Source organism: Martes martes (assembly GCF_963455335.1).
Source record: "Martes martes genome assembly, chromosome: 2".
Taxonomy (NCBI): Eukaryota; Metazoa; Chordata; class Mammalia; order Carnivora; family Mustelidae; genus Martes; species Martes martes.
In genome coordinates this window covers 109550795-109576374 of record NC_137889.1, presented here as the reverse complement: position 1 = coordinate 109576374, position 25580 = coordinate 109550795, and the positions used below count along the sequence as shown (strand labels likewise).

Below are 25580 nucleotides of genomic sequence, written 5' to 3'. Positions count from 1 at the left end.
TCCAGCTCAGGGCCACTCTCCTCCTCTCCTTAGGCAGACCCCACCCTCTGTCTCACCTCTTGCATGAGTCATTCACTACAGTTACCATAGTAACTGGCCTCCCTGCTCCCACTCTTGCCCCTACTGGGACCTACTCTCTTTAATGCAGCCAGAGGGGAACTTGGAAAAATGTAAAGGTGAGCCTGCCAAGTCTCTCTTTGAAGTCCTCGAATTTGCACACTATTGTGCAAAATCATGAACACGGTGTGCACGCCAGGCCCCTGCTTCCTCTCACTGCTGGGCCCGTGCGTCTCTGCTGTTCAGCTTCTTGGAGCCAGACTGCCTGTGTTCAAATCAAAGTGCCATCACCTACAGTCTGTGTAACCTTGAATCAATTATTTCATCATTTCCAGTTACTTCTCCATTTCCACACCTGTTACAATAAAATGCTCCAAAGTGCTTACAGTAGTGCCAGCTACTTAGTAAATCTTCAGTAAGTGTTGCATATTTTATGGGTAATGCTACTTTTTAAACTCTGGAGCCTTCATACATGTAGTTTCTGTTTTGAACACCACCCCCGCCCCTCCCCCACCCCTGCCATGGTGGTCCCTTCGTATCAATCTACTCAGCTTAAATCTCACTTCTTTAAGAAAGAACGTCTTCCCTGGCCCACCCTCCTCAAGCTCACCCCCCAACACGCCCATTAACCAGGCTCAGTGTATCAATGGGCACATACGGAGGGAGAGCGTAATCATTGTGAAACTCCCCAAGGAAAGCTTGTTTCACAAGAGAGAAATATTTTTGAGTTTTAATATCTAAAGTCTCCAGCAATATTAAATTTGGCCAATCTTAATTCGTCAAAACAGTAACTCTAAAAGAACCAGCTTATAGATATTCTGGGACACCTTTGTCATACCCTATAATTGTCCTTCCTTGTGTTATCTTAACTGCTACCGAATAATTGGTCTTGTGATGATATATATAGATATAGATATATACTATATAATAAGATCACTGAGACTATTAATAAGGAGATAAAGAGGGCAAAGGGCCTTTTCAGTGGAAATCAGGTGGTGGAGATTAGATACCACTGGAAGTGGCCATGGGTGCCAAAGTCTCTCTACCAAACCAAGTATTCAGAAGTTGAAAGAAGAGACCATTAAAACTAGCGTGGGTGATGGGTATTAGTTGAACCTATTGTGGGAATCATTTCACAATATACCTAAATCAAACCATCATGTTGTATGCCTTAAACTTATACATGATGCTTGTCAATTATTTCTTAATAAAACTGGAAAAAAAAATTGGCAAGGATGAAACTGAAACATTATCCAGGCAACCAGTGCCACACATCCTATATTGTTCCCATTTAGCCAGGATCCTGTGTAGACAGAGGCTTATCTGTGTAATGGGGGGCTGAGATGATACCCCCAAAGTGGTTTACCCAGGTTTTTGTGGCCAGCCCCATACCAGAGGTCCTGAGATCCTGATTTCCTTCTCTTCTGTTGGCAGCAATTGGCATCCCAGAAATGCATACAAAATTAACCAGTCATACAGAAATGGATATAATATTGAGACTTTCTGTACAAACTATATTCACACTAAGTGTGATCAGTTGAAATCATGGGCTGTGTTGCACATGTTTCATCAGCTTTTACAATATGGAAAACATTTTTAAAAATCTGGCAAATTAATATGCAACTAATGAATCATTGAACACTACAGCAAACACTAATGATGTACTATGTGTTGGCTAATTGAACTTAAATTTTTTAAAAAAGGATAAAATTCTGGCAAATTAGAGGGAAATGACATTGTATTTATAATTTTAACTGAAATTCTTAAAATTCCTTAACTCAGTAGTCACATTTAAATGTCTAGAAAAGTCTGAGTTTGTAAAGTTAAAGGTTTGATTCTCAATATGCTAAAATTACCCAAGAAATTGATATATTCTGTGAATTTTAATTTGTTAGATTGATAAAAACATTTTTATCAATTTTTTAAAAAACTTTTTTATCAAATTTTTTTAAAAATTTAAAAAATATTTTTAAATTCAGCCTATAAATCTGTATCTTTAGCTGTTTGTATTTTGAAATTATAAATGGGATTTAATAAAATTTTAAGTGGTGACGTTCAGAAGTTTCTTATAAATGATATTAGCAAGACAATTTGAGTGATTGAGTTTATAATTGCTGTTTAAATAATCAGAATTTCATTTGTGCAATTTATAAATAGAAACATCTCATCAAAAACTAGGGAGACTGGGGTACCTGGGTGGCTCAGATGGTTAGGCATCTGTCTTTGGCTCAGGTCACAATCTCCAGGTCCTGGGATTGAGGCCCATGTCTGGGTTCCCGGCTCAGCAGGGAATCTGCTTCTCCCTCTCCCTCTGCCTCTTCCCCTGCTTGTACTCCCTCCTCCCCCTCAAATAAAGAAATAAAATCTTTAAAACAAACAAACAAACTGGAAAGACTGCTATTGAAAAGCCAGTCTCCCTTTGCACCCTTCCTACAGGCCGGCCCCTCTCTTAGAAGCATCATCTTTTAAAAAATACTTCTGGATTTAATTCCCCTGATGGCTAATTCTGTAACTCTAAATAGCTCTTTTTATTTTTTTGCCCCAGATAGGATTTGTTAACTCATCCATGAGATGGGGTGATTTAGTTTTCTTATACTAATTTCTTTTCCATTCTCCCATTAACAGTCAAAATTTAAGAAAGCAAAATTATTATTACTTTTCTACAGGTTATAATTATTCCTTTCAATTATGTACTCAAGCTATCATTTCCCGTCTCATAAATTTTAGTATTGCTCTTCTCTCCTAACTGTAAAACAGGAGATTTTATCCCCATTTTACAGGGAGGAGAAACTGTAGGCTATCCTGTGGAGTGCTGGTAAATACTTAACAATGGGCTCTTGGGAGGGAGTGGAACCGAACACAATATTTGCTGGTTTCCATGAACTCACCATATGATCGATTTCAGACTACCAGCATGAGGCTCTGAGCTGGGATTAGGGTCAGCACCAGCACACCACTAAATTAGCACCCAACCCCTCCTTCCACTTCCCCTCCCCCTTCCACCTCCTTTCTTCTGCCAGCTTTTTTTCTTATTACGATGTTAAGAGTGCTTCTATTTGTAATCTTCTCTGCCTCTGTAACAGAATTTTACCTTATTCATCCCTGATTATACAGGTTAAAAGCCAGTAAAGCAACGCTTATGAAATCATACTCTTGTATACATACTGTTGGCCAGGAAGTGTGTTGGAGTTCCATTTCCTTTTCTGTCGGCTAATTCCATGGCCCCCTGAGTCATTTCAATAAAAATTTACCCTAACTCCCTAACATAGGGGTCAAATGGACTCCTTTTTCTTATATTTAGCAATGGCCTAAAATTATTCTACCTGGTTTATATTTTAGGATCACGATTTTTACATACAGCCTTTATTTGTTTTCTCTAATTTTCTCCTTTATAGTTGACTTAACTGATGGGCCTTCACCAGCTCCTCAGGTTTTTTCATTCTCTCAACCCGACTTGCTTTTTGTTGGCCATCACCTACCTGAGCCCACTCATTGGGCTCTTACACGTGGCACTGTGAGCCTCTTGGCTCACTAATGGCCAGCATTTTCTCTCATGGTTTTCCTTGGTTGAATGCATTGTTTCCTGGGTCCATGTCTTCTTCTTTTTTTTTGATTTATCCATATTTTTCCTCTTTCTTCTCCCCTAGTAACTTCTAAGAAGTGCTGTGTGGAAAGCATTTTCTGGGGCTCTGTGACTGAAAACGTCTTTGCTGTGCTTTTGCATTTGGTTTAGTTTGGGTAGAGAAGTGGAGGCTGAAAATATTTTTTCTTCAACCATTTTAGATGACTAACATTTCTGAATATGTAGCTAAGTATATATATATTTTTTCCTTTTTTGTACTGTGTAGTCTATGGGACCTTTTATTCAGAATCCCTGTGTCCTTTATCATTTCTTTGATATGATTTGCCTCTCAGGTTTCTCTGCTTTCTCTTTTGAGAGACATCTCTTAGTTGGGTACCGGACATTGCCTATTTATCTTCTTTCACATTTGTCAGTTCTATATGTTTGCCCTCTAATTTGAGACAGTTCCCCAAATTTATTTCTACTTGGTCAAATAATTCTTTGATAACCAAAAATTTAAACTTCCAGAGCAATTCTGTGTTTTAAGTTTGTTTTTTCCAAAGAAATTCTGCTCATAGTAAATGGGTGTTAATAGCTTCTTAGATCTCCAACAGTATTCCATAAATTTATTTTCTATTTCTCCAATTGTGTTTCTTACAGAGACAGGTTTTTTTGTTTATTCAAGTAGGATTTTACCTTTTATGTTTTTAGGATTTTACCTTTTATATTTTTTAATGTGTCATGTGTTCTTAATGGTCCACCCATATTTCAGAAAGAAGGACCAAATTAATTATTTTTGGTATCTTGTAGGTAATCCCTCTGCTGTTGAGAGGTGAGGTGTATTTTTGAAACAGGCTCTTCTTCTGACTAGAAAGTCTGACTGGGAGCTCTGTGTATGTATAAGGGGAGCTGGCAGCTCTAGCCCATCCATCCCGCAAATGCCATGAGGAGGAAAGCTTTACTCTGGGCATCCTAACCAAGTGAAAATCCTTAGCTCTCCTCCACTGTTTTAGTCAATTTATTTAGGGGGAGGGAAAGAGCCTTTGGATTTTTGCCTTGGGTCATTGCCAGACTTCTGGCAGACTTCTGAGAGCTCTCAACAGGGGAGGATAGCAGTAGATGAAGGGGAAAATGGAATGGGGGTGTGTCTAACTGGCACAATTGTCCTGAGTCTAGACTTCAAATTAATTGCCCTGTTTTCAGCCTCACTTCTCACTCCCGCACTCCACTCTTCGTGCTGACAGTGAGCCCAGAGCCTGCCCAGGGAGAGGGAAGCTACTTCTACTTCTACCGCAATTCCCTTTTTATCTGGCTGCATCTACCTTTGTTTGTTTTCTACCAATATTTCTCCTTCTGGCCTATCTTCTAGAGTTCTATGATGTATCTTGCGCCTCCTCTTTATTTTCTTTCCTTTATGAGTTTATTTCTTTTAGCACTTCTGTTTTTTATTCAGTGATTTCAGGGAAGGACAGGACTTGGATGCATGTGCTCAGTCTACCATTTTGAACTTGGAGACCATGGAGCTATCTTTGAATGCTTTTGCTTCCTAAAGACACTGTGCTTTTATATTATCACCCATAAATCATGTACTGAAGAGCATGATCCAACCAAACGGCCAGTATTTCCATCAAATTTCTGCTTTTTTCTTGAAATGCTTTATAGATCCTTACCCAAGATCTGAATGTGGCTCAGAAAGATTAGCTTTTGAGTCCAACAGAAAGCGTTTCTGTGTGATGTTCCTCATATCTTTGACATTAAGTACAGGATAGCCCATCTGTTTGGTCCACGTATCCATTACTTCTTTCACTGGTAGATTACTTGCCTGATATTTAAGGAACATGAGGAATAATTAGTAAATTAGGGGAATAAAATGTAGAATAGTCAGATAAAGAAATGACTGATAAATCATTTGTTAATCAGACAAAGAACCCATTGGGATACATTCCTTACCTCTTCAAGCGCTCCCCAAAAATCTTCAGTTTTTGCATTCTTGAATTGGTATTTTGCCAAGTAAATCTGTACATGAAAGAGAACAAGTATTTTAGAAGTCACTGTAGGGGGCGCCTGGGTGACTCAGTGAAGCATATGCCTTCTGCTCAGGTCATCATCTCAGGGTCCTGGGATGGAGCCCCGCCCGTGTCAGGCTCTCCGCTCAGTGGAGAGTCTGCTTCTCCCTCTCACTCACACTCTCTCTCATTCTCAAACAAATTTTTTAAAAATTTTAAAAAGAAGTCAATGTATGCTTTCCTCATACTTCTACCACATGAGCTGAACCCTTAGATATATCTCATTCTAATGTACAATATGGCAAGTGTACCTAAAATAAAATGATACATTGTATGAAAACACTTTGTAACCTATGAAAACATTGTACAAATAATGTATTTGTAAAGCACAAATATTTTTTTCCTTATTAATGATATAACTTGTTCTTTTTAAAATCTAATGGAATTGTGGATAGGAGAAGAAAGGTTTAATTTTTTTCAGAAGAAATATAAGATACTTTTTTTTTTTTTTTAAAGATTTTATTTATTTATTTGACAGACAGAGATCACAAGTAGGCAGAGAGGCAGGCAGAGGGAGAGGAAGGGAAGCAGGCTCCCTGCTGAGCAGAGAGCCCGATGTGGGGCTTGATCTCAGGACCCTGGGATCATGACCTGAGCTGAAGGCAGCGGCTTTAACCCACTGAGCCACTCAGGCGCCCGAAATATAAGATACTTAAGGGCAGCCAAGTGTTCAGCAAACAGTCAACAATCCACACATTTGTGATCCAGTATGAAGAGAGATCTGTAATTCTATGATCTTCACTTAGTGTTGTTAACCACTGTAGCCCTACTGGCTACATACTCCACCTTCTTCTGCAGTGGTGTTTTCTCATCTCAGAACCTACATGACCCCCATCACACATGAGGAAGGCAATCTGCAAAGACAAAACAGGTGAGCTAGGCTCTAAGGCAGGGCTCAGCAAACTTTTTCTGTAGAAAGCTGCATTGTAAAGATATAAGTTTGGGGGGCTTTACAGTGTCTGTCGTATCTACTCAACTCTGCCTCTATAACACAAAATTATCCATAGATGATATATAGATGATTGACCATAGCTGTCTTCCAATAAAACATTTATGCAGGCTGATATCTGAATTTCATATAACTTTCAGGTGTCATGAAATATTCTTCTTTTGAATTTCCAACCTTTCAAAATTGTAAAAGCGATTTTATTTGCAGACCTTGCAAAAAATGGGTGGTGGACCAGATCTGGCCTGCAGGTAGCAGTCAGTAGACCCCAGCTTTGAAGAAATGGATATATGATATTTTGAATAATAAGAATGATAATGATGATCATGATCATGAATAAATTGGAGAAATTATTCTCCTTAAAGAATGCCTTCACTCTTCAATTATTTTTAAAATATGAATTTTTAAACTAGAAGTGTCTCCCCTTTTGTCATTCTGTTCACAATATCTCTGTATATGAGTCTTCAGATATAATGTGGTCTGTCCCTAAAGAAAATTCCCAGTTTTCTCCTACTCTCATAACTATGGTTCTCCAGGAAACCGTCCAAAGTTCCTGCCATATCATGCCTTTGTTGTTCTCAAGAATTGTCCCATTTAGAATATGGACATCTTTGATAGAAATGAACCTTCTTAAGTGTTCCTTGAGCTTCAAAGAAAATAACCAGTGGTTGACTTTGCACCAGACATTTTCACTCTAAGTTGCTATAATTTTCAGGAGTCACTGTGCCTTAGTCACATCAGCTTCTAAATTCCTTTCTTTTCAGGCACAGAGAGATAAAACAATATTAACAGTACTGCTCCAAGAAGCCTGGATGAGGGTTGAGACCAGTTTGCAAAGCTGCCTTCGTATTTGCTCAGCACTACCACTGGAGGGCAGGCAGAGGAAAGGAGACGACATGAAAGGCACATACTCAATATTCAGTTTTAGGTATTTGTTCCAGAGCTTGCACAAATCGTTCATTCTAAATAAAATAATGGAATACTTAATAAGAGTAATAATTACTTATAACTACTCGTTAATGATTCTTCCTAGTAAGTAGTGGCATCTTAATATTAATGAGAGGAGTTTACTTGTACACTCACAATGTCTTGAGCTTAGAACACACAATCTGGGAACTAGAAGGAATTTTAAATATTATCTAATGCAACGGTCACATTTTTAGGGGTGTAGGAAACTGGCGCCTAGAGGGGTGAAGAGAGTTTCCTGTGGTAACCTTGAATGAATTCCGACTCCTCGACCAGTCTCTGCGGGTTTCAGTGGTGGTGTTATTATTATTGCTTTTTAAACTGTAGTTTCTTCCTTCTCCTGAAGTACAGGCTACATGGACATTTATATAAACAACATATTAAAAGACATCAATTTTATTTTGTCTAGATTAGTGCACTTCGAAATAGTCTCTATTAAGAAATTTCTTTCTTCACTTCAAATGATCACAATGCAGTCATTCTACTCAAAATTTTATGGTGACCTAGGTCCCCCCAATAATAGTCCCTCATTAGTTGGTATTGGGATGGTAAGCACAAAAGGAAATGAGCCTTCTTTCTGTTACTAGTGTCCCAGGAAGGGAAAGGCCCATGTTCCAGCTGAGCCATTCCTGTCCTATCAGGGATACTGCTGATACTAGGAGAAAAAGAAAGGATGGATATGTTTCTCAGCTTGATTTCATGACCATGTACTATTACGAATGCCCCATTTTCTAGTATGATTTTTTAAAGATTTTATTTATGTATTTGACAGAGAGAGAGAGAGAGATCACAAGTAGGCAGAGAGGCAAGCGGGGGGCGGGGGGGAAGCAAGCTCCCTGATGAGCTGAGAATGGGATATGAGGCTTGATCCCAGGACCCTGAGACCATGACCTGAGCTGAAGGCAGAGGCTTAACCCACTGAGCCACCCAGGCAGCCTCTAGTATGATTTTTTATGCACAAGCACAGCCCTAAAGATTTTCCAGGTGATGGTTTTGCCCTGTCTCCCTGCACTCTGCACCTGCTTTGTTGTCTGAGATGGAGTTTGGGGGAAGGGGATGAGCATGAAAGAGAACAGAGAGCTGGCCATCTCCAGATTTCCTGCCACACCAAGTTAGCTCATGAAGAATCACTTTGGACAGAAAGTTAGTATTTGCAAGGGAAAACTTCTGAACAGTGTCACAGATTGTGGGACTTAGAGGCAGCAATCATAACATGATGATAACTCAAGGAGAGATACTATTCGGATACTCGAATGAAGGAAAGGAATGTTCCAGTTGGTTTGAGAGCAGTTGAGTGTGGCCTGTACTATTTTCAGATATGAGCTAGTGATTGAAGATTGTAGGGGAAAACAGGGTTTTAGTGGCTGTTTTTGTTGTTGCTGTTGTTGTTTTGGTAAATTTATTCCACAGCACTATCATGGCATGAAAAACATTAATACTTGTTCATTCTAGTTCAGTTTCTAGCTTCATCTATAGTCATAGGATGGAGGAAGACTTGAGAAATATTAGTTTTAGACCATTAGTGGCTTTTTAATTAATTATACTATAGATATTGGGCTAACAGAAATATGGGAGTATTTCTGAATTATTAGCATAGCTATTCACTTTTAAGGACTCTGTTGGTACATCCCTAGAAGTTACCACAAAAATCATTTAATCTGAAGTCAGTTTTGAAGATTCTAAGAATGTGTTACTGATCAGTTTCATTTACAATGAACACTATGCAAATGGAATTTTCAAAAAAGAATTGTCTTTGTTTTTTTCTATATTTTATAACATTTATTATAGACCATTCATTCACTCCAGAAACACTTTTTGAATTGCCTAACATGCGTATTGCATTCTACTAGATACTGGAATATAATGCAAAGATATAGAAGACCGAGTTCCTCATTGAAGGTGCTCACTGTAAGAGAAGATATAATGAAATATGTGTTTGAATTTGAGGGGAAAGTTACAAGATGTTCTAATGTGCACATAAGAACAAACACATAGCTTTTCCCTTTCTGCCATTGTCCACACGGAATTTTTGATTAATGGACAAAAGGAGTAAAATGTATGGATGTACTTCTTGAATATTTCCCAAGTCCTGGTCTTATTTCTTACTTTTGTAGTCACCTGGAAATTTTAGCATTGGGTAAGAAGGGACTGTTTCCTTTTGGGGGAGCCCAGAGAGTGCTGGATGTCACATAAGAAGACTTGAAGGAGTGGGGAGCAGGCATTGTCCTGGGGAATCACATTGAAAAGAAGTACTAGCATTCTTTGGGAAAGTTGGCGAGGTGCTGCTCTGACCTGTTTTCTGCTTTCTGGACTGGCTGCCATCACCACTGCTCTGCCAGACTACCTGGGGCATCACAGCAGAGAGGATGGAGATGGAAGGGAAAAAGTAGGAAGACTATTCCATCTCTAGGCTGCAATGGCACCAACCTGCAGACAGGACCATTGCTGGGACAGATTGTACCAGCACTGACAATAATAATGAATTTTGGAACACACAAAAAAATTAAATTAAAAAAAAAAAAGAAAAATGTCAAAAGGACTTGAATGCACCTTTTCCAGTGTACTAAAAAAATCTGAGGCTTCTAGTGTTTCCATTTACATTTGAAAAATAAATTAGAATTTTAATATGCAAAAAATTAAAAAATTTTTTTTAAAAACTTCCTTTAGTGTTAAAAAAAAAAAAAAACCCGAGTGACTTGGCTTAGGTTTTGCTAGAAAAATGAAATTGAAACTGAAATAGCCCCTGGAGTAATCAGCTTAAGTGGGACGTGTGAAATGCTTTTGAAAATTTATTATCATTTCTGTTTCCAAAAGGAAGCAGGCCCTCTTTATTCACTGTTGACTCCATCATAATAGGAATATGTATATTTGCCATTTTTTAAAATCCAACAAGGAAAAAGTCCTTTTACAAACTGGAAGGGAAGACTTTTATACATATGTTTAAGTTCTTATGTCATGTAGCCATGGACTGAATTGTGTTCCCTGAAATTCAGACATTGAAGCTCTAATCTCCAATGTGATGGTGTTTGCAGCGTCTGGTTTAGATGAAGTCATGAGGGTAGGACCCTCATGGGGATTGATGTCTGTCTGATAAGAGGCACCAGAGAGCTCTGTCTCTTGCTCACTCCGGGACAGAGCAAAGAGGCAGCTATCTGCGAGGCAGGGAGACAGCCCTCTCCAACATATGAATCTATGGGGATGTGGTCATAGACTTCTCAGCCCCCAGAACCGTGAGAAGATACATTTCCGTTGTTTAAATGACTGAGCTGATGGTATTTATTATGGCAGACTGAGCTAATATGCGTGTAAAGGGTATCTAAAATAACTAAGAAATCCATTCAACTTCTCCATGAAATTTCTGCTAAATGGTAATTACAGAGACGGTGTAGGCACTTAGCTGGGTGTGAAGTCACCTTCTCATGTTTTGCTATTTAATCTCTCCTAAGGAGAGAAAAAGTAAAAAGGGGGTTGTCCTTAATTAATCACATATTGTCACCCATCAGCCATTGATCAGTGTAGCTTACGTTTAATACTATTAAAAGTAATAAATCACACCTGACATCCTTTTTGAAATTTCTCTGGTGTCATCCAGTCTTCAAGCATTCTCAGAATGGACGCTCCCTATGGTAGAAAAGAATGGCAGGTTGAACTAGTAAAGGATAGGCAGGAAACAAACACCGGGGAGCGTAATTGTGACCAGTATTGCAATATCTTATTTGTGAGATTATGTCTTCAAGATGACCCTACTAAATCACTTGGCCATAACTCCATAGTTTTAGGATAAAAAATGTGATCTGGCACACCCCCTATATCTCCACCTCTAAAATAACTAAAAGGTAAAGAGAAATTGATACAGTGGCCATCATTTCAGTGACTTAAGGTTTAAATAATTACTGCACTTCACCAGATGAACCAGCAGATGGGGCTTTTCTAATGAAAGAGAAATGTTAGAACACTGAGAAAACTCCTATTTTTCAGGGACTAAGTAAAGTAATTCCATGATAAAATTCTGCTTACTTCTTAAAGTATATTTCAATACTTCAAAAAGATTACATTTAGTGGAAATAGTCAGTTGAGGAATTATCTGGTCAAATAGTTTAATACAGTTAGATATATCATTAATGCCTAAAATCCTCTTCAAAAGTAGTTTATCTCATTTGGTTTTATTTTATCTGAAGAATCTGAGGAACTCCTCTGCTCTCAACTTTCTCTGCATATGTTATAAGATTAATACTAAAATTCACTATTTATTACACTTTTAAATCAATTTTCAAGTAACTTGCCAGAAAAACATTTGCTTCCCTAGTAAGGGAGCAATTTTTACTGTAATTTAAGTATACATTATTTTTGTACCTACTAGAAGGCTAAAGACTTAGAACATTTATTTATTTATGACCTAATATCTTAAACCCATGGAATATCTCTGACTCAAAGAAACTGATTTAATAAAATATAAATGTCCCCATGTGAGTTATTATAACATACCATAAGTGGATTAGAAATGTCCATTTTAACAGAGGAAAGAATTATTGGTGATGTGAGACAAAAATGAATAAAGAAAGCCTAAAAAGATGCCATGGGAATAATAACACAGAAAGCCAAAAATATGATGTTATAACTTTGAAATGGTAAGACATAGAAGGCTTTTTTCACTCAAGCCATTTTATCTAGTATTCATTTTAATAATTATAATATTTTGTTTTAAATAAAAAACTTTAGGTATTACCCAGAATAACAAAATGGATTCATTTTCAGCGGCCTTTGAGCCACCTAGCATAGTGGGTAAGCCATGAGCAGCAAAAGGGAAATGACTAAGTTATACTGCATGCAGGCATGAAGTTGTTTAGAGGAGGAGCTATAAGAAAAGCTGTGGGAGAAAGTCCCGTAGAAGGTCACCGTAGATCTACAGTAGCTTTGCAGACAATGTTCATGGATACAAATGCCCCGTCTACAGCATGCTCATAAAGTCATCTTTATATCATATAAAAATGATTAAAAGTCATTTCTTCAAACTGAGTTGGGTTTAACTTCTTACTGCCTTCCCTAAAGGATTCTATTAGAAAAGGTATCCACGTATATGGCACCAGAGACCACATAGCAGAAGATTAACTGTCCCTTAAAAAGTCAAATAAAATAATTTTAAACTTGAGGCTTGAAATGTAAATGTTCAGTTAGAATGAAAGAGGTTATAAACAAAAGTGAAAGGAGATATTTTTAAAAATCTGATTCAAAATCCTGTGACAATGACCAGCATTGATCAGTTTGACTGAAAAGTACAAACTATTGAATATTCAGCAACCAGAATAAGCTCTACACTGTTTCCTAGAGCCCATTAGCATAGTCTCACCATTCTTTTCATTTTTAGCATTTACTAAAAGTCACTAAACAGGAAGATGTTCACAACAATGTCATATTTTCCCTACCTTGCTATAGGATATTCCATCAAAAACAGATGTTATTTCAGCAGGAGTTGTCACGGTGACAACAATTGGGTGTGAAGACATCAAAGAATCATCCTCTTGCACGGGTAATACATCTTCAAGTAACATCTGGTCTCTCTGAAAGGACAGAATGAACCAAAAAAAGACAGCACTTCCTTTATATTAGCTCATATTTCAAAATATCATTTATATATCACTTGGGGGAAAATAAATATAAATGACTCAAATTACTTAAGACAAGGATTAGGTGTTCAAATTAATCATATTTTACCCTTATTGATCTATACTGATACCATTCTCTCCTTCTATTGTAATTTTTTTGACTTCAACCCTATATGATGGGACAAGAAGACACAAGCATCTGTGAATTCTGTTTCTGCTACTTCTGCGTGACTTTAAGACACGTGCCACACTTTTCAAGCCCTATTTCTGTAACCATGCAATGGGAATGATATCACCTCACAGATTTGTTCTCAGAATTAAGACAGGATGCATGTTGACCAAAAATTGGTGTTCAGGATTTTTTTTTTTTTGTCAACCGATTATTAGAATTTGGATGATTCATACTTAATCAAAGAAAATATTAGTTCTTGCTTTAGTTCTAATAATCATCTTCTCATTCCAATGCTGTGTTTTCTCAGCAAAATGGAATGGTTGAGAGGTCTAGCCCTATAGTCAGACTTACATGGTTTATAGCTCAATTTTTCCATTTTCTAGGTATGTAAGTTTAAGGTCTCTAACCCATCAAATAAGGACGATAATGGCTTATGCTTTTTAGAATTGTTAGAGAATTCAATGATAATGCATGCTATGCATTTGGCATAGTAACTGGCAGAGTGAAACCTAACACATTAGCTGCTATTATTATTTTGATTTTTAATCAATTAGATTCTGAAATCTCATTCTGTTAAATCACTACTGAAAAAAATCAAGATTTATGGTCTTACTTAATTAAAAACATTCCCCAGGGACGCCTGGGTGGCTCAGTTGGTTAAGCGGCTGCTTTCGGCTCAGGTCATGATCCCAGGGTCCTGGGATCGAGTCCCACATCGGGCTCCTTGCTCAGCGGGGAGCCTGTTTCTCCCTCTGCCTCTGCCTGCCTCTTTGTCTGCCTGTGCTCACTCTCTCTGACAAATAAATAAATAAAATCTTTAAAAAACAAACAAACAAACATTCCCCAAAGAAGAGCAAGCTATATTTACATTTTCCAATTTTGCGATTTCCATTTGTAATAGGCAAGGCACTATTTTCAAGTGATGACCACCAATCAAGGTAATTTTCACTTGGATTTTAAATTTTGTTAAACCTAAAAGGCTTAAGTTAAGTAGAAAGAATTCAGTTCTTAGTGTCAGGAAATCTGACAATGGTTTTGGTTGTGTTACCAATTGTCTATTTGAGACTGGAAAGTTTTATTCCCTTTCTGGGCATCAGCTTTTTCACTATGAAATGAGGCTCCACCGTTGTGGTACTTATCAGGCTTTCTTACAATCTGTCTGTATTTATCTCTTCCCCTCCACCCACCAGAACCTTAACTGGGAACTCCTTGAAGGCAAGAAATATGTTTTCTTCTGTTTGGGATCCTCTGTAGTGTTCACTGAACACAGAAGATTAAATAAATGTATAAAAAATGGTTGGATGGACGAATGGACGGAAGAATGGTTGGGATGGATGACGTGATTAAATTTAATTTAAGAACTGCATACTTGGGGTGCCTGGGTGGCTCAGTCAGTTAAGCATCTGACTCTTGATTTCAGCTCTGGTCATGGTCTCAGTGTCGTGGAATCAAGCCCTTTGTCGGGCTCTGCGCTCAAGCAGATATTCTCTCTCTCTCCTTCTCCCTTGCCCCTCCCCACTGCTCGCTGTCTTTCTCTCTCTCTCTCAAATAAATTCATATATCTTAAAAAAAAGAACTTCATACTAAATTCTTCGGAAATTTAATTGGTGTTTTGAAATACTGAATTAGAATATTAAAATGTTAAATATCTTATATATAATACAACAATATTAAAATGTTATAATTTCTTATAATATCTTCCAATAAGAAGGGCCTTAGGTTACTTTATAGAAAATAAGGAACAATATAATTTTTCATTTATACAGTTTAATTTCAACAAATTACAAAATCAACAATTTTCAACATATATGAGTGATTCGCAGCGAGGGAAAAGTTTTTCCCCAGGAGTCAGCTGGAAATACCTGGACACATTTTTTGTTTTACAACTGGGGAGGGAGGATTGCTTGCATCTAGCATATATGGGCCAAGAATAACCCTTAATTTCCTAAAATGCACAGGACAAGCCCCACAATTGTAAACCACTCCCAAATTATCTGGCACAAAATGTCAATATTTCCATGGTTGACAAATCCTGATGTAGATTAAAGTTTTAAGCAGGAATCATTGTAAATTAAGTTTCTTACTTTTTAAAGTAGGTTATGGGAAGGGGCCAAGGGGCTTTAGGCATATAAGGGTGTGTTTTTATTTTTTTCCAGTAGAGGGCAGTAGTCTCTACATTACGAGACCTGTAATTCCTACTTTGACACAGCAACACACTTCTACTTCCACATATACAAACAGATAAGAGCACTTACACCATCTAAATATCGATAAAAACAGATTAAGCTTTCCAGACAAAAAAAATCTTTAGGGTTCGTAGATGTCTTTGTTCCAGGCCCCTCGGGGACACAAGGTAGGATGATACAGTAATTACACGTATTTTTTGGAGCTTTTAGGCTTACAGGATAGAGAACAATTTTGTTCTTTCATAGAGGAGAGAACTGACTCAGGATATGTCACTTGCTCAAGGTCACGTCCCCTGTAACACTCAGTTTATGCTCTTCTCTCTCTCTTTTTTTTTAAATTAATTTGTTTATTTGACAGAGAGAGATCACAAGTAGGCAGGGAGGCAGGCAGAGAGAGGAGGAAGCAGGCTCTCCGCAGAGCAGAGAACCCGATGCGGGGCTGGATCCCAGGACACTGAGATTATGACCTGAGCCAAAGGCAGAGGCTTTAACCCACTGAGCCACGCAGGCGCCCCTGCTCGTCTCTCTTTATCACACTATTCCAACAATCTCTGTAAGGTAAGTCCTTTGCAAAATTAGACTTCGATTTTTCAAAGGATTAACACTGCAGAACTTAAACACAACAGAGCTGTGTTGTCTGAGCTCACTATTTTGTTTTCCTGCTTTGACACATGTTATTGAGAGACTCTGTCCAGGACATCCTCAGATTGGGGTGGTCAGTTGCCCTCCAAGGCCTGGGCATTGGCCCTCAGCAAGGTATAGTTCAGTGGAACGAACTGACTCCACTCTGTACTCATAAGGGAATTCCCAGTTTACCACTGCACCAGGCCCCTGACCCAGGAACACTGTCATGGTGTAAAGGTTTCAGTCGCTTTGCATGAGGCCATTAGACATTGAGATCTTATGCGTTTCGGGCTCACCATTTGCCAATCTTTTTCTGCTTGGTTTACTCCGAGGAACTCAAAGAAGGAAGCAAATCCTTCATTTAGCCACAAGTCTTCCCACCATTCCATGGTCACAATATTTCCAAACCACTGAAATTATAAGCAATAAAGAGACAGTTAAATTATTATGCTTGTGGTAGAGAGGCCTAGAAATTTGCAATACATTTATTTTTCCATGTAAATGTCACTGGATAGAGAAGTGGCAGGCATTATACTTAATTAGCATTTGTTTCCTGCTTGCTTTTTTTTCTATTTCTCCCGATTTTTAAATGATCTTAAATTCTCCTTAGTTTATTGCCTTTATTTAGGTATTATTACTGGGCCTATTTAAAGTCAAATTGAAGTCCTGTGTGTATTTACTAAGGGCAAAACAATATGTCTTAAAAGGTTTCAATGTGTCTTAAAAGGTTTTCACAGTAAGATATTTGCTAGCACTAAGAAGACAGGCAAGATTTTCTGATTGGCTGTTTTTTATTTGCTAAGTTATTATTAATCTCAATCATTCCTATGGTCTTAAGCCACTTTTAAAATAAAACAAGCTAATTTGATATGAAGATTCTATACCTGATGCACAAGTTCATGGGCAACCACACTGGCCACCCTCTGCTGGTTTGACGAGGCTGATTCCTGGGGGTCATAAAGCAAGTTTGTTTCTCTGTAAGTGATGAGACCCCAGTTCTCCATGGCCCCAGTGCCAAAATCTGGAATAGCGATTTTATCTATGGAGAAAGAAACAATCCTGTGAGAAATACTTCTTTGAATTTGTAACATTTCTTACTAAATTAAGTTCTGTGCACAAATGCTTTTTTAAAAGGCTAAAAATAATTTCTTAGAGTAAAAAACAATGATCTATTTGTATGAACTTTTCAGCCTTCATGCACTCAGACTTTCCATGGAACTTTTCCTGTTAGCCCCAGATATCAATGTGTCTTTTAGTTTTCAAAGGATACTAATGGCAATACTCTTTTCAGTTCTCTATAATTTTATGTCTTTTGTTTCTCTTTGTACTTCTTTTTTATTAGCTGGTTTTGGGCTGTTTTTTTTTTTTAAGAGTTTTACTTAGGTAACAGAAAGCATCTGTTTTTGAGGATAAGCTGTGAGGAATAAGGAACTGACGTTTTCAAATGAAGACTTAGAGGTACACAGTTTCCCAGTGCACAGAAATATATTTCTATCCAAGGATGCAGAATATTAAAGAATATAAAATTCACTTTTCCTCTATTTCTGTACAATTTGAGATCAACCCAATTCTTTACTGGTTACCACCCATTTGCATGCATTAAATAAGTTGGATCAACATGAAATAGAGTATGTTCTTTCTAAACTCTCTTCCAGACCTAAAATGTTGAATACTACCAGGAATTTCTATTCTTTATTTTTGCTTGGGCTTATAATCTTTGATAAAACATCAGACAGGAAGAGGCAGTGCCTGTCAGTTCTGTGTTAAATCCCAAACAGAAAATGTTGAGCTCGATTAGTGGACAAAATACAGATTCTTCAGCTAATGAACTATGATAAAAATGTAATTTCTTTATTATTAAACATAATTTTTTTAAAGTAGGCTTTACGCCCAGTGTGGAGCCCAGTGCAGGGCTGGAACTCACAAGCCTGATATCAAGGCCCGAGCTGAGATCATGAACCAGATGCTTAACCAACTGAGCCCCTCAGGCACCCCATATTATTACTTATAGTTTAAATGAGGCATGTAAATAAAAATAAATTAAATTTTTATCTAATAGACAAGCAAAGGTCCTTTCTGGTTACCATAAAGATTCTTAAAGCTTTTTATAAAAGAACAAAAAGTGGATAGATCTTAAATAAAAGTCAAGATTATAGCAGTGGTTTCCTTTCTGTGTTATTTTCATTCTTAGGTTCGGTTATTTTGTCACAAGAATCCCACTTAAAAGGTGGAGAAGTATTCCCCGCAAGGGCCATTATTGTCTATAATATTATGAAGTGTAATTTTTACCTAATCCTTGAAAGGATGGACTTCTTTGTGACCTCATTTCTCTAGTGAGTATTGACATTATAATTAATTAACTCCATTGTATTTAATAAGTGGGGAGTGTAATAAATGCAGAAGTCAACTGTACAGAAAGTCTAAGATAGAGTCAATTCAGTAAGGATTGAAAATGCATTTAAAAGTATAAAGAAGGTGTATGGGGGAAAGAGAAAAGGAGAACAGAGAAATAAATTTGTGAGAGTTCCACTGCCTACTTTATCCTGGGTGGTTCAAGTAAGATAAAAAGAAAAGAGACTTTTAAATTAATGTGCTTAACATTTTATTAAATATTATTCTGATGTTGATGAACAGTTGCTTCTCTTCCCATCTCTTTCTCTAATATTTGGGAGCTGATGCCATTGAAGAGAAAAATGGGGCATCTGCAAAGTTGCCCAGAGCCACAGCTACCCCTACATAGAGAATCTGGCATTCCCAGTCACTATGCATTGATAGTTTATTAAGGTAAAGGCATAAACAGAAATAAAGAAATCAATTTTGGGTTGATTCCTTCCTTGTCATCTTCATTTTATCCCTACAAATATCTATATGGGTGGTTCATTTAAAGTTTTTGTTAATACCACTCAAAATTACTAATAAAGCACTTCTACTTTGGGTAGAAGTATCATATCTACACCATTTTGATTATAGCCCTAATATTATTTTAAAAAGAAAACATGCCCCCCCCCACTTAGGAAAAAAATATTTATGGAAGGAGTATCAGTGTTTCATTTTAACTGCTGGAGAATCTAGAATTAGTCTCGTATGGAAAGACTAGAAGCACATGGGACTCCTAGAGCATCATTTATCCTTACCAGTTATCAACTCATTGATGGTAGGGAGGCAATGCAAGCTATACAAAGGGTCATGATTTTGAAATCAAGGAATCTAGGTTGCTATTTCTGGCTCCATTATTATCGACACCTGCAGTTTTGCACATTACTTTAGTCTTTATTTGCAAGTAAAATTCTATGCATTTATCAGGTACGACCAGAGATTAAATATGGACATTATTCTTGGAGGAATCCAAAGTGCATCTTTCAGCATCTAGTAAATATTAGACACATATTTGGGCATATAATAAAGAGACTAAGGGGTGACTATTAACTAAGAATAAGAAATCTTGAGGAAATGATTTGACTTAGGTAAAAACAAAGGCATATCAAAAATAAGAAAATAAAAAACGAGTCTCACCTAATTTAGGAAGAGTATAATTCATAGCAAAGTATTCTTCAAAATAATCAAACACAACTTTAGTTACATCTGCAGCATACTCAGCTGTGTGCTTTTGCTGTGGCTGGACGTATATAGTGAGCTATTAAACAAAACACAAAAATTTAGTGAAAACTTTTCTTTATTTGATAAAACACAAAAACTATGATATAAAACATAATGGAAAGAACGTGAGCTTTGGAGTCAGGTAAGGACTTATTTGAATCCGAGTTTTGGACAAATGATTTCACATCTCTGAGACTCGTGTGTGAAGGAAAACAATACTGTATAACTCTTTGAGCGATTTCAATAACTAGAAATAATGTAAGACATGATGGTTGTGTCCAATATATTTTTTAAATGTTATTACTTTTTTCCATTTAGAACATATATTCTTCATATCTAAGTGTCTACCCATCTTTCTATCAATATCTATCAATCTATCTATCTATCTATCTATGTATCTCTGTGTTATTTATCTTTGAGGAAATGAATCATAGGATTTTTCTCATCTAAAGAGTTCTTAGGTATATTTTTTCCACTGTACTCGTCTACCCATTACTATCCAAATTACCCTTTTGATATTTTAACTATTTTACTCTCAGAGTCTAAAATACAGTAATTCAAAATTTTCTGAGAGGGAGGCATCAATCCTCTAAGTCTCTAAGATATTACTTTGTGTCCCTATGACATGATTTATAAATCACATCTAAGTATAGACTTTTTGTCCTCCGGTTTCAGCGTTTGTGACCCAGCATAGCCAACATGATATTGAAGGAAAAAAACAAAGTTGGAGGACTGATACTACCTGACTTAAAGACTTACTATAAAGCTACAGTAATCAAGACAGTGCAATGTTAGCAAAAGAATAGACAAGTAAATCAATACAACACAATGGTTGAAAAAGAAGTCTTTTTAAAAAAAAGTTTGTGAGAGAGCACCTGGGTAACTCAGTGAGCCCAAAGCATCTGCTTTGGGCTCAGGTCATGATCCCAGATCCTGGGATAGAGCCTGCTTCTCCCTCTCCCCCCATTCATGCTCTCGATCACTCTCTCTGTCTCTCAAAGTAATAAAATCCTAAAAAAAGTTTATGAGGAATTTAAAGGAAGCGTACTTGTTGAACTTAAGACCTGATCAAAACCCTCAAGTAAAGCAAAATATGCTTATTTGGTAAACACAAGCCCATCTACCTGAGACACATGACTCATCATTAAAAAAAGGAAAAGAGGAGAGAAATTATGCCTACTTTCTTCCCGTATTATTCCAAAAGCATTGCTAGTTTTGGTGTTCTCTAAGGCACACATCTCGGGCCATCTTTTCTTAGATGTGAAAAACAGCCGAAAGATCCAAGAATTTAAAGGCCAACTACTGAAAGAGCATCCCTGAAATTACCAGAGCCGGCTCACTGTTCCCACATCCACTGGGTAGCTGACATTCTTGCTTTAACTGCAAAAGTAAAGATGTGTTCTTCTTCATCTCCAAAGGCAACACAACTCACTCAACTACCATCCCAACAGTCTTTGAGCTTTGTCTTGGGTTTGGGTTTGGTTTTGGTTTTTTCAGTTACCAGGATAGGTGATACATTTTCTCACTGTTCTCATTCTCTTTATGAACAGTGACTTGAATTTTCCAAGAAGTTGAGTGAAACTAAGGATCCAGTTGGTGGCCACTGTATAGAGCAAAGGTAATTGCCCCCTATGAAATCAAGACCATAGTGTTCAGACAGGACAGCCACAACACACACTGAGATTCTCAGAACCTTTCATCTGTGAATTAGAGTGTCAAAACTCCCTCGGAATTTCTATTACATCTGTTCTCTACCGTTGAGAAACCTGAGACGGGATAGTTCCTCTTGACCTACTCCACTGTTACCCACTTAGCTACTTTTGTGCCACACATAATGTTTGGAGAATCAAAGGGTTGAGAAAGGAGGAGAAAGAGGAAGAAGTAATAACAGTGAGTCCCTAGACTCACTGCTGTGAGGGAAGAGATAAGAATAGGAACCCCAGGTGAACATCTGGAAGGAGAAAGACTCTGTTCTTTGTGCCGAATCTTCTTTCCCATGCTAGTGGATTGGCTCCCTTCACACAGAATGCTTCTGAGACAACATAATCTGGTTTTTCTCACTCTCCATATTTCCGTGATTGGATTGATGTTAATGCAAATTCAATCAGAATGAAAGTAGCCCCTTCCTCTTTTGTTTCTGAGAAACACCACCGTGAAAGTATGTTCTGTCTTTACAGGCTGGCCAGTCTGAAGATCATCTGTGATCTGTGACTTTTATTTTGAAGGGTCATCAATCATATTTTCTGACCGTTGCTCTGATTCACTGAGCTAAGCACTCAAGAATATATAGATTCAGTCATTAATCTTGTAACATAATCAGACAAAGTTTATCTAGAGTGTGTCCTATTTGCCATATGTAACAAACATTCTTACTCTAAAGACTCTACCAACATGCTAATATCATGTGCTCTCTGAAGCTTCAAAATCCTTTACGTGGCATCCATTTAATAGCAGATCAACTGTGGTGTTCAGATTTGGTGATTTAAGCATCCTCCCCTCTGCAGCTGCCAGCACTCCTCCTCTGCTAGGTTTTTCCTACTCTCTGACCTCATCTTCAGCAGTGGTCCATCCACATCTCCCTCTCCTTTCTGTGGGCTTTAGTAAAGGTAACTCGCCTTCCTCCATCACCGGCTAAGCGACGGTGCCTTTGTCCATGACAAAGCTTAGGAAACTACTCCTGAATTGTCATCACCTTGTAATAATTTGTCATTTTTCGAGTTTACAAGCTTGTTTCATTAAGACGACTTTTTTAAGCCTATGACTGGCAATATTGAAACAGCATGGAGTGAGGAGGGAGATATGCACATACACTCTTTCTTCTTCCTGCCTTCTAAAAGAGACATACATCCTTTATTATTCGATGATTCTGTTAAAAGATCAAATACGAAGTTTACATTTAAGCTTTATAATCTTATATAGAAGTATCAAGTTCGTAAGCCTTCAAAAACCTATATTTGGTTTTTAGAGATAATATGTTCCCTAAGTAAATCAAATTACCTAGATATACCACTGTTGGATACTATTAGTCATATCTCAAAAAAGGGAATCTATGGAGCTGGTGTCAGATCTCAGGTCTACGTTTTCCAATGCATATACTCAGCTGATTATTCCTTTGGGAGGTGTGATATATCTATATACTTAATCGTCATCATTGTTGTTGTTACTTTTCTCTTATCATATGGGAACTGCCTATAAAGAAGACTTCCACAGTTCTTCATATTGTCCCTTTCATTCAAGCGATTCCAGGAATTTGAGAGATAGAATTTATGTCCACGAAAATTAGGAACCTGACTGGTTGTGGTCACTTCTTCATGTGTCATCATTATGATTAATCATTAGTCCTACTGAGCGTTTAAAATTTCCAGGTAATGTGATAAGCACATTCTGTGCAATGTCTCACTCCACACATCAATTCTACGAATCTGGCATATTCACAGTAATACAATATAATTTTTTGCCTCACTGTTAAGTTCCACTATTCTAGTTTCCACAATTAGAAAGTCCAAAGAGTTCTGAAAATAAAAAGCTTTTCATATGTTCAGAGCACACTAATTTGGCAGCCTTGTTTGACCTGAACAAATAGTAGTTTTTTAATCATCTTTTTATCATCATCTCACTACAAGTATATTGCTAATTTTGTAAATAATGACTCTCTGATTGTAAGGTGTTGCCCTAGATGCTGCTGTGGGTACTCAAGAATATGCAATAGTTGGGATGCCTGGATGGCTCAGTGGGTTAAAGCCTCTGCCTTCAGCTCAGGTCATGATCTCAGAGTCCTGGGATCGAGCCCCGCACGGGGCTCTCTGCTCAGCAGGGAGCCTGCTTCCACCTGTTACTCTGCCTGCCTCTCTGCCTACTTGTGGTCTCTCTCTCTCTCTCTCTCTCTCTCTGTCAAATAAATAAATATATAAATAAATCTTTTTAAAAAAAAAGAATATGCAATAGTTGTACCACATTACCTTTGCAACTGTGAAAATCTCTGAATTTTAACATAAACCTAGCCATACAATTTTATTTATTTATTTATCTTTTAAAGATTTTTTTTATTTATTTGACAGAGATCACAAGTAGGCAGAGAGGCAGGCAGAGAGAGAAGGGCAAGCAGGCTCCCCGCCAAGCAGAGAGCCCAACGTGGGACTCGATCCCAGAACCCTGAGATCATGACCTGAGCCGAAGGCAGAGGCTTAACCTACTGAGCCACCCAGGTGCCCCGATTTTATTTATTTTTTCAAAAAGATTATCTCTTTATTTAGAGAGAGAGAGAGAGAGAGCAGCGGGGAGGGGAAAGGAGGGAAAGAATCTCAGCCAGGCTCCCCACTGAGCAGGGAGCCCAGCACAGGGCTGGGTCTCAACATCGAGAGATCGTGACTTGAGCCAAAACCAAGAGTCAGACGCTTAACTGACTGAGCCACCCAGGCGCGCCCAGCCATCCAGTTTTAGGTAAGAACCGTAGACCTCTGTTTCATATTTTAGAGCTTGAAAAGTTTTAAAAATAAGCTTCCTCATTGTGTACATGAGAAACATGAAGACTAAGGCAAAACTGACAGTAGTCTCAGTTCAAAGTTGGGTTTTTACTGTATCATCCTGTCTCCTCTCCCTCCTCTAAGAGTGAAACCTGACTTTCCCTGGCTGCAAATTCGAGTTCACCTCAGACCCTGGCTCACGAAGTGACGAGGAGCATTAAATAAGCTAGTACATAAAGCAGGGTTTGACATGTTAAGAGTTTTATGCATCCCATCGAGAACACTGGTATCACTGCTGATAAGACATTGAGTGATTAACCTCTGTAATTTTCTTTGTCTGCTCTTCTTTATAGGTGAGTGATAGCCACATTACCAATAGGGACATTAGGATGATACCAGGGGGGGAAAAGTAAAAGTGTTTGACTGCCAAAATAGGCTTTTCCTGCCCACACAATAAATTTGAAAGCCAAAACCTTTAGATTTGCCAAAGACTGGTTAGAAGGGCTTTGGGACGTAAAAGCAGAGGGCCAAGAAAAAAGCAACCTGCAGAATTTATGCTGTAACAATAGATTGGAAAGAGAACAGAGGAAGGTCCAGTTCTCCCTCAAAAAACTACGCTAGAATTACCTGCACCAGGAGAAGGGTAGTGAGGCTAAGGAGTCAAGACTGTGGAAGGACACGTCAGGGTCAGAGGTGAAGGCCCTGAACACAGAAAGTCCCTATGAACAGAGAGGCATCGGCCTGAACAGACTGCCAGCCACCACTGTCACCACCGCCCTGGTCAGAAGCCAAGCCAATGCCTGCAGGGTTCCCACAGCCGCCTGAGAGCGCTACAGGTCAGCTGTGCCCCCGCTCCATGTCCTACTGTCCTTGTGTGTGGAGTGCTTTCTCTTGACAAAGGTGACTGCGCCATCCAGGTTTGCCCAGGATTGGCCAAAGAATGTAAGTCTATTGCTTATCTGCGTACATCTCTTGTCCCAGCATAATTCATAGCACCATCTCTATTATTTATATTTTACCTATTAAATATACTTGACCTGTCGGCAACGGCCTGCCTTTCCGCCGTCAATCATTTCGCGGGTTTAACACCTGTTCATCTCTTGAGGTTTGGTAGTCTTGCCTGAACTGCTCCAAGTAGGGACACCCGTATATAAGGCCCAGGATATCTACAGGGCCTCTAAACACAGGGTGAGATCTTTGGCATTGTAAGAGATGATATGACCAGCAAAGACCCGAAAACCCATTTGGGTGATACTGGACAGCGGTGACCACCTGTTTCACATCGCAACTGAACCACAGGTATCTTAGCATCTTCGGTTCCCATCCGGCCTTAACCTC

The 25580-nt window shown here is 38.1% G+C and overlaps 1 protein-coding gene across 1 annotated transcript in view; it reads right to left on the bottom strand.

Moving 5' to 3' along the window:
• The window catches only part of ENPEP (glutamyl aminopeptidase), a 79760-nt gene that overhangs the window by 32060 nt on the left and 22120 nt on the right, over positions 1 to 25580 (bottom strand). Inside the window, exons 4-10 of the mRNA XM_080795747.1 lie at positions 19696 to 19816; positions 17067 to 17221; positions 16479 to 16592; positions 13021 to 13155; positions 11153 to 11218; positions 5570 to 5635; positions 5290 to 5441 (exon numbers count right to left, since the gene is read on the bottom strand). Coding sequence (XP_080651873.1) covers positions 5290 to 5441; positions 5570 to 5635; positions 11153 to 11218; positions 13021 to 13155; positions 16479 to 16592; positions 17067 to 17221; positions 19696 to 19816 — 809 coding nt within the window. The remainder of the gene's footprint in view (positions 1 to 5289; positions 5442 to 5569; positions 5636 to 11152; positions 11219 to 13020; positions 13156 to 16478; positions 16593 to 17066; positions 17222 to 19695; positions 19817 to 25580) is intronic.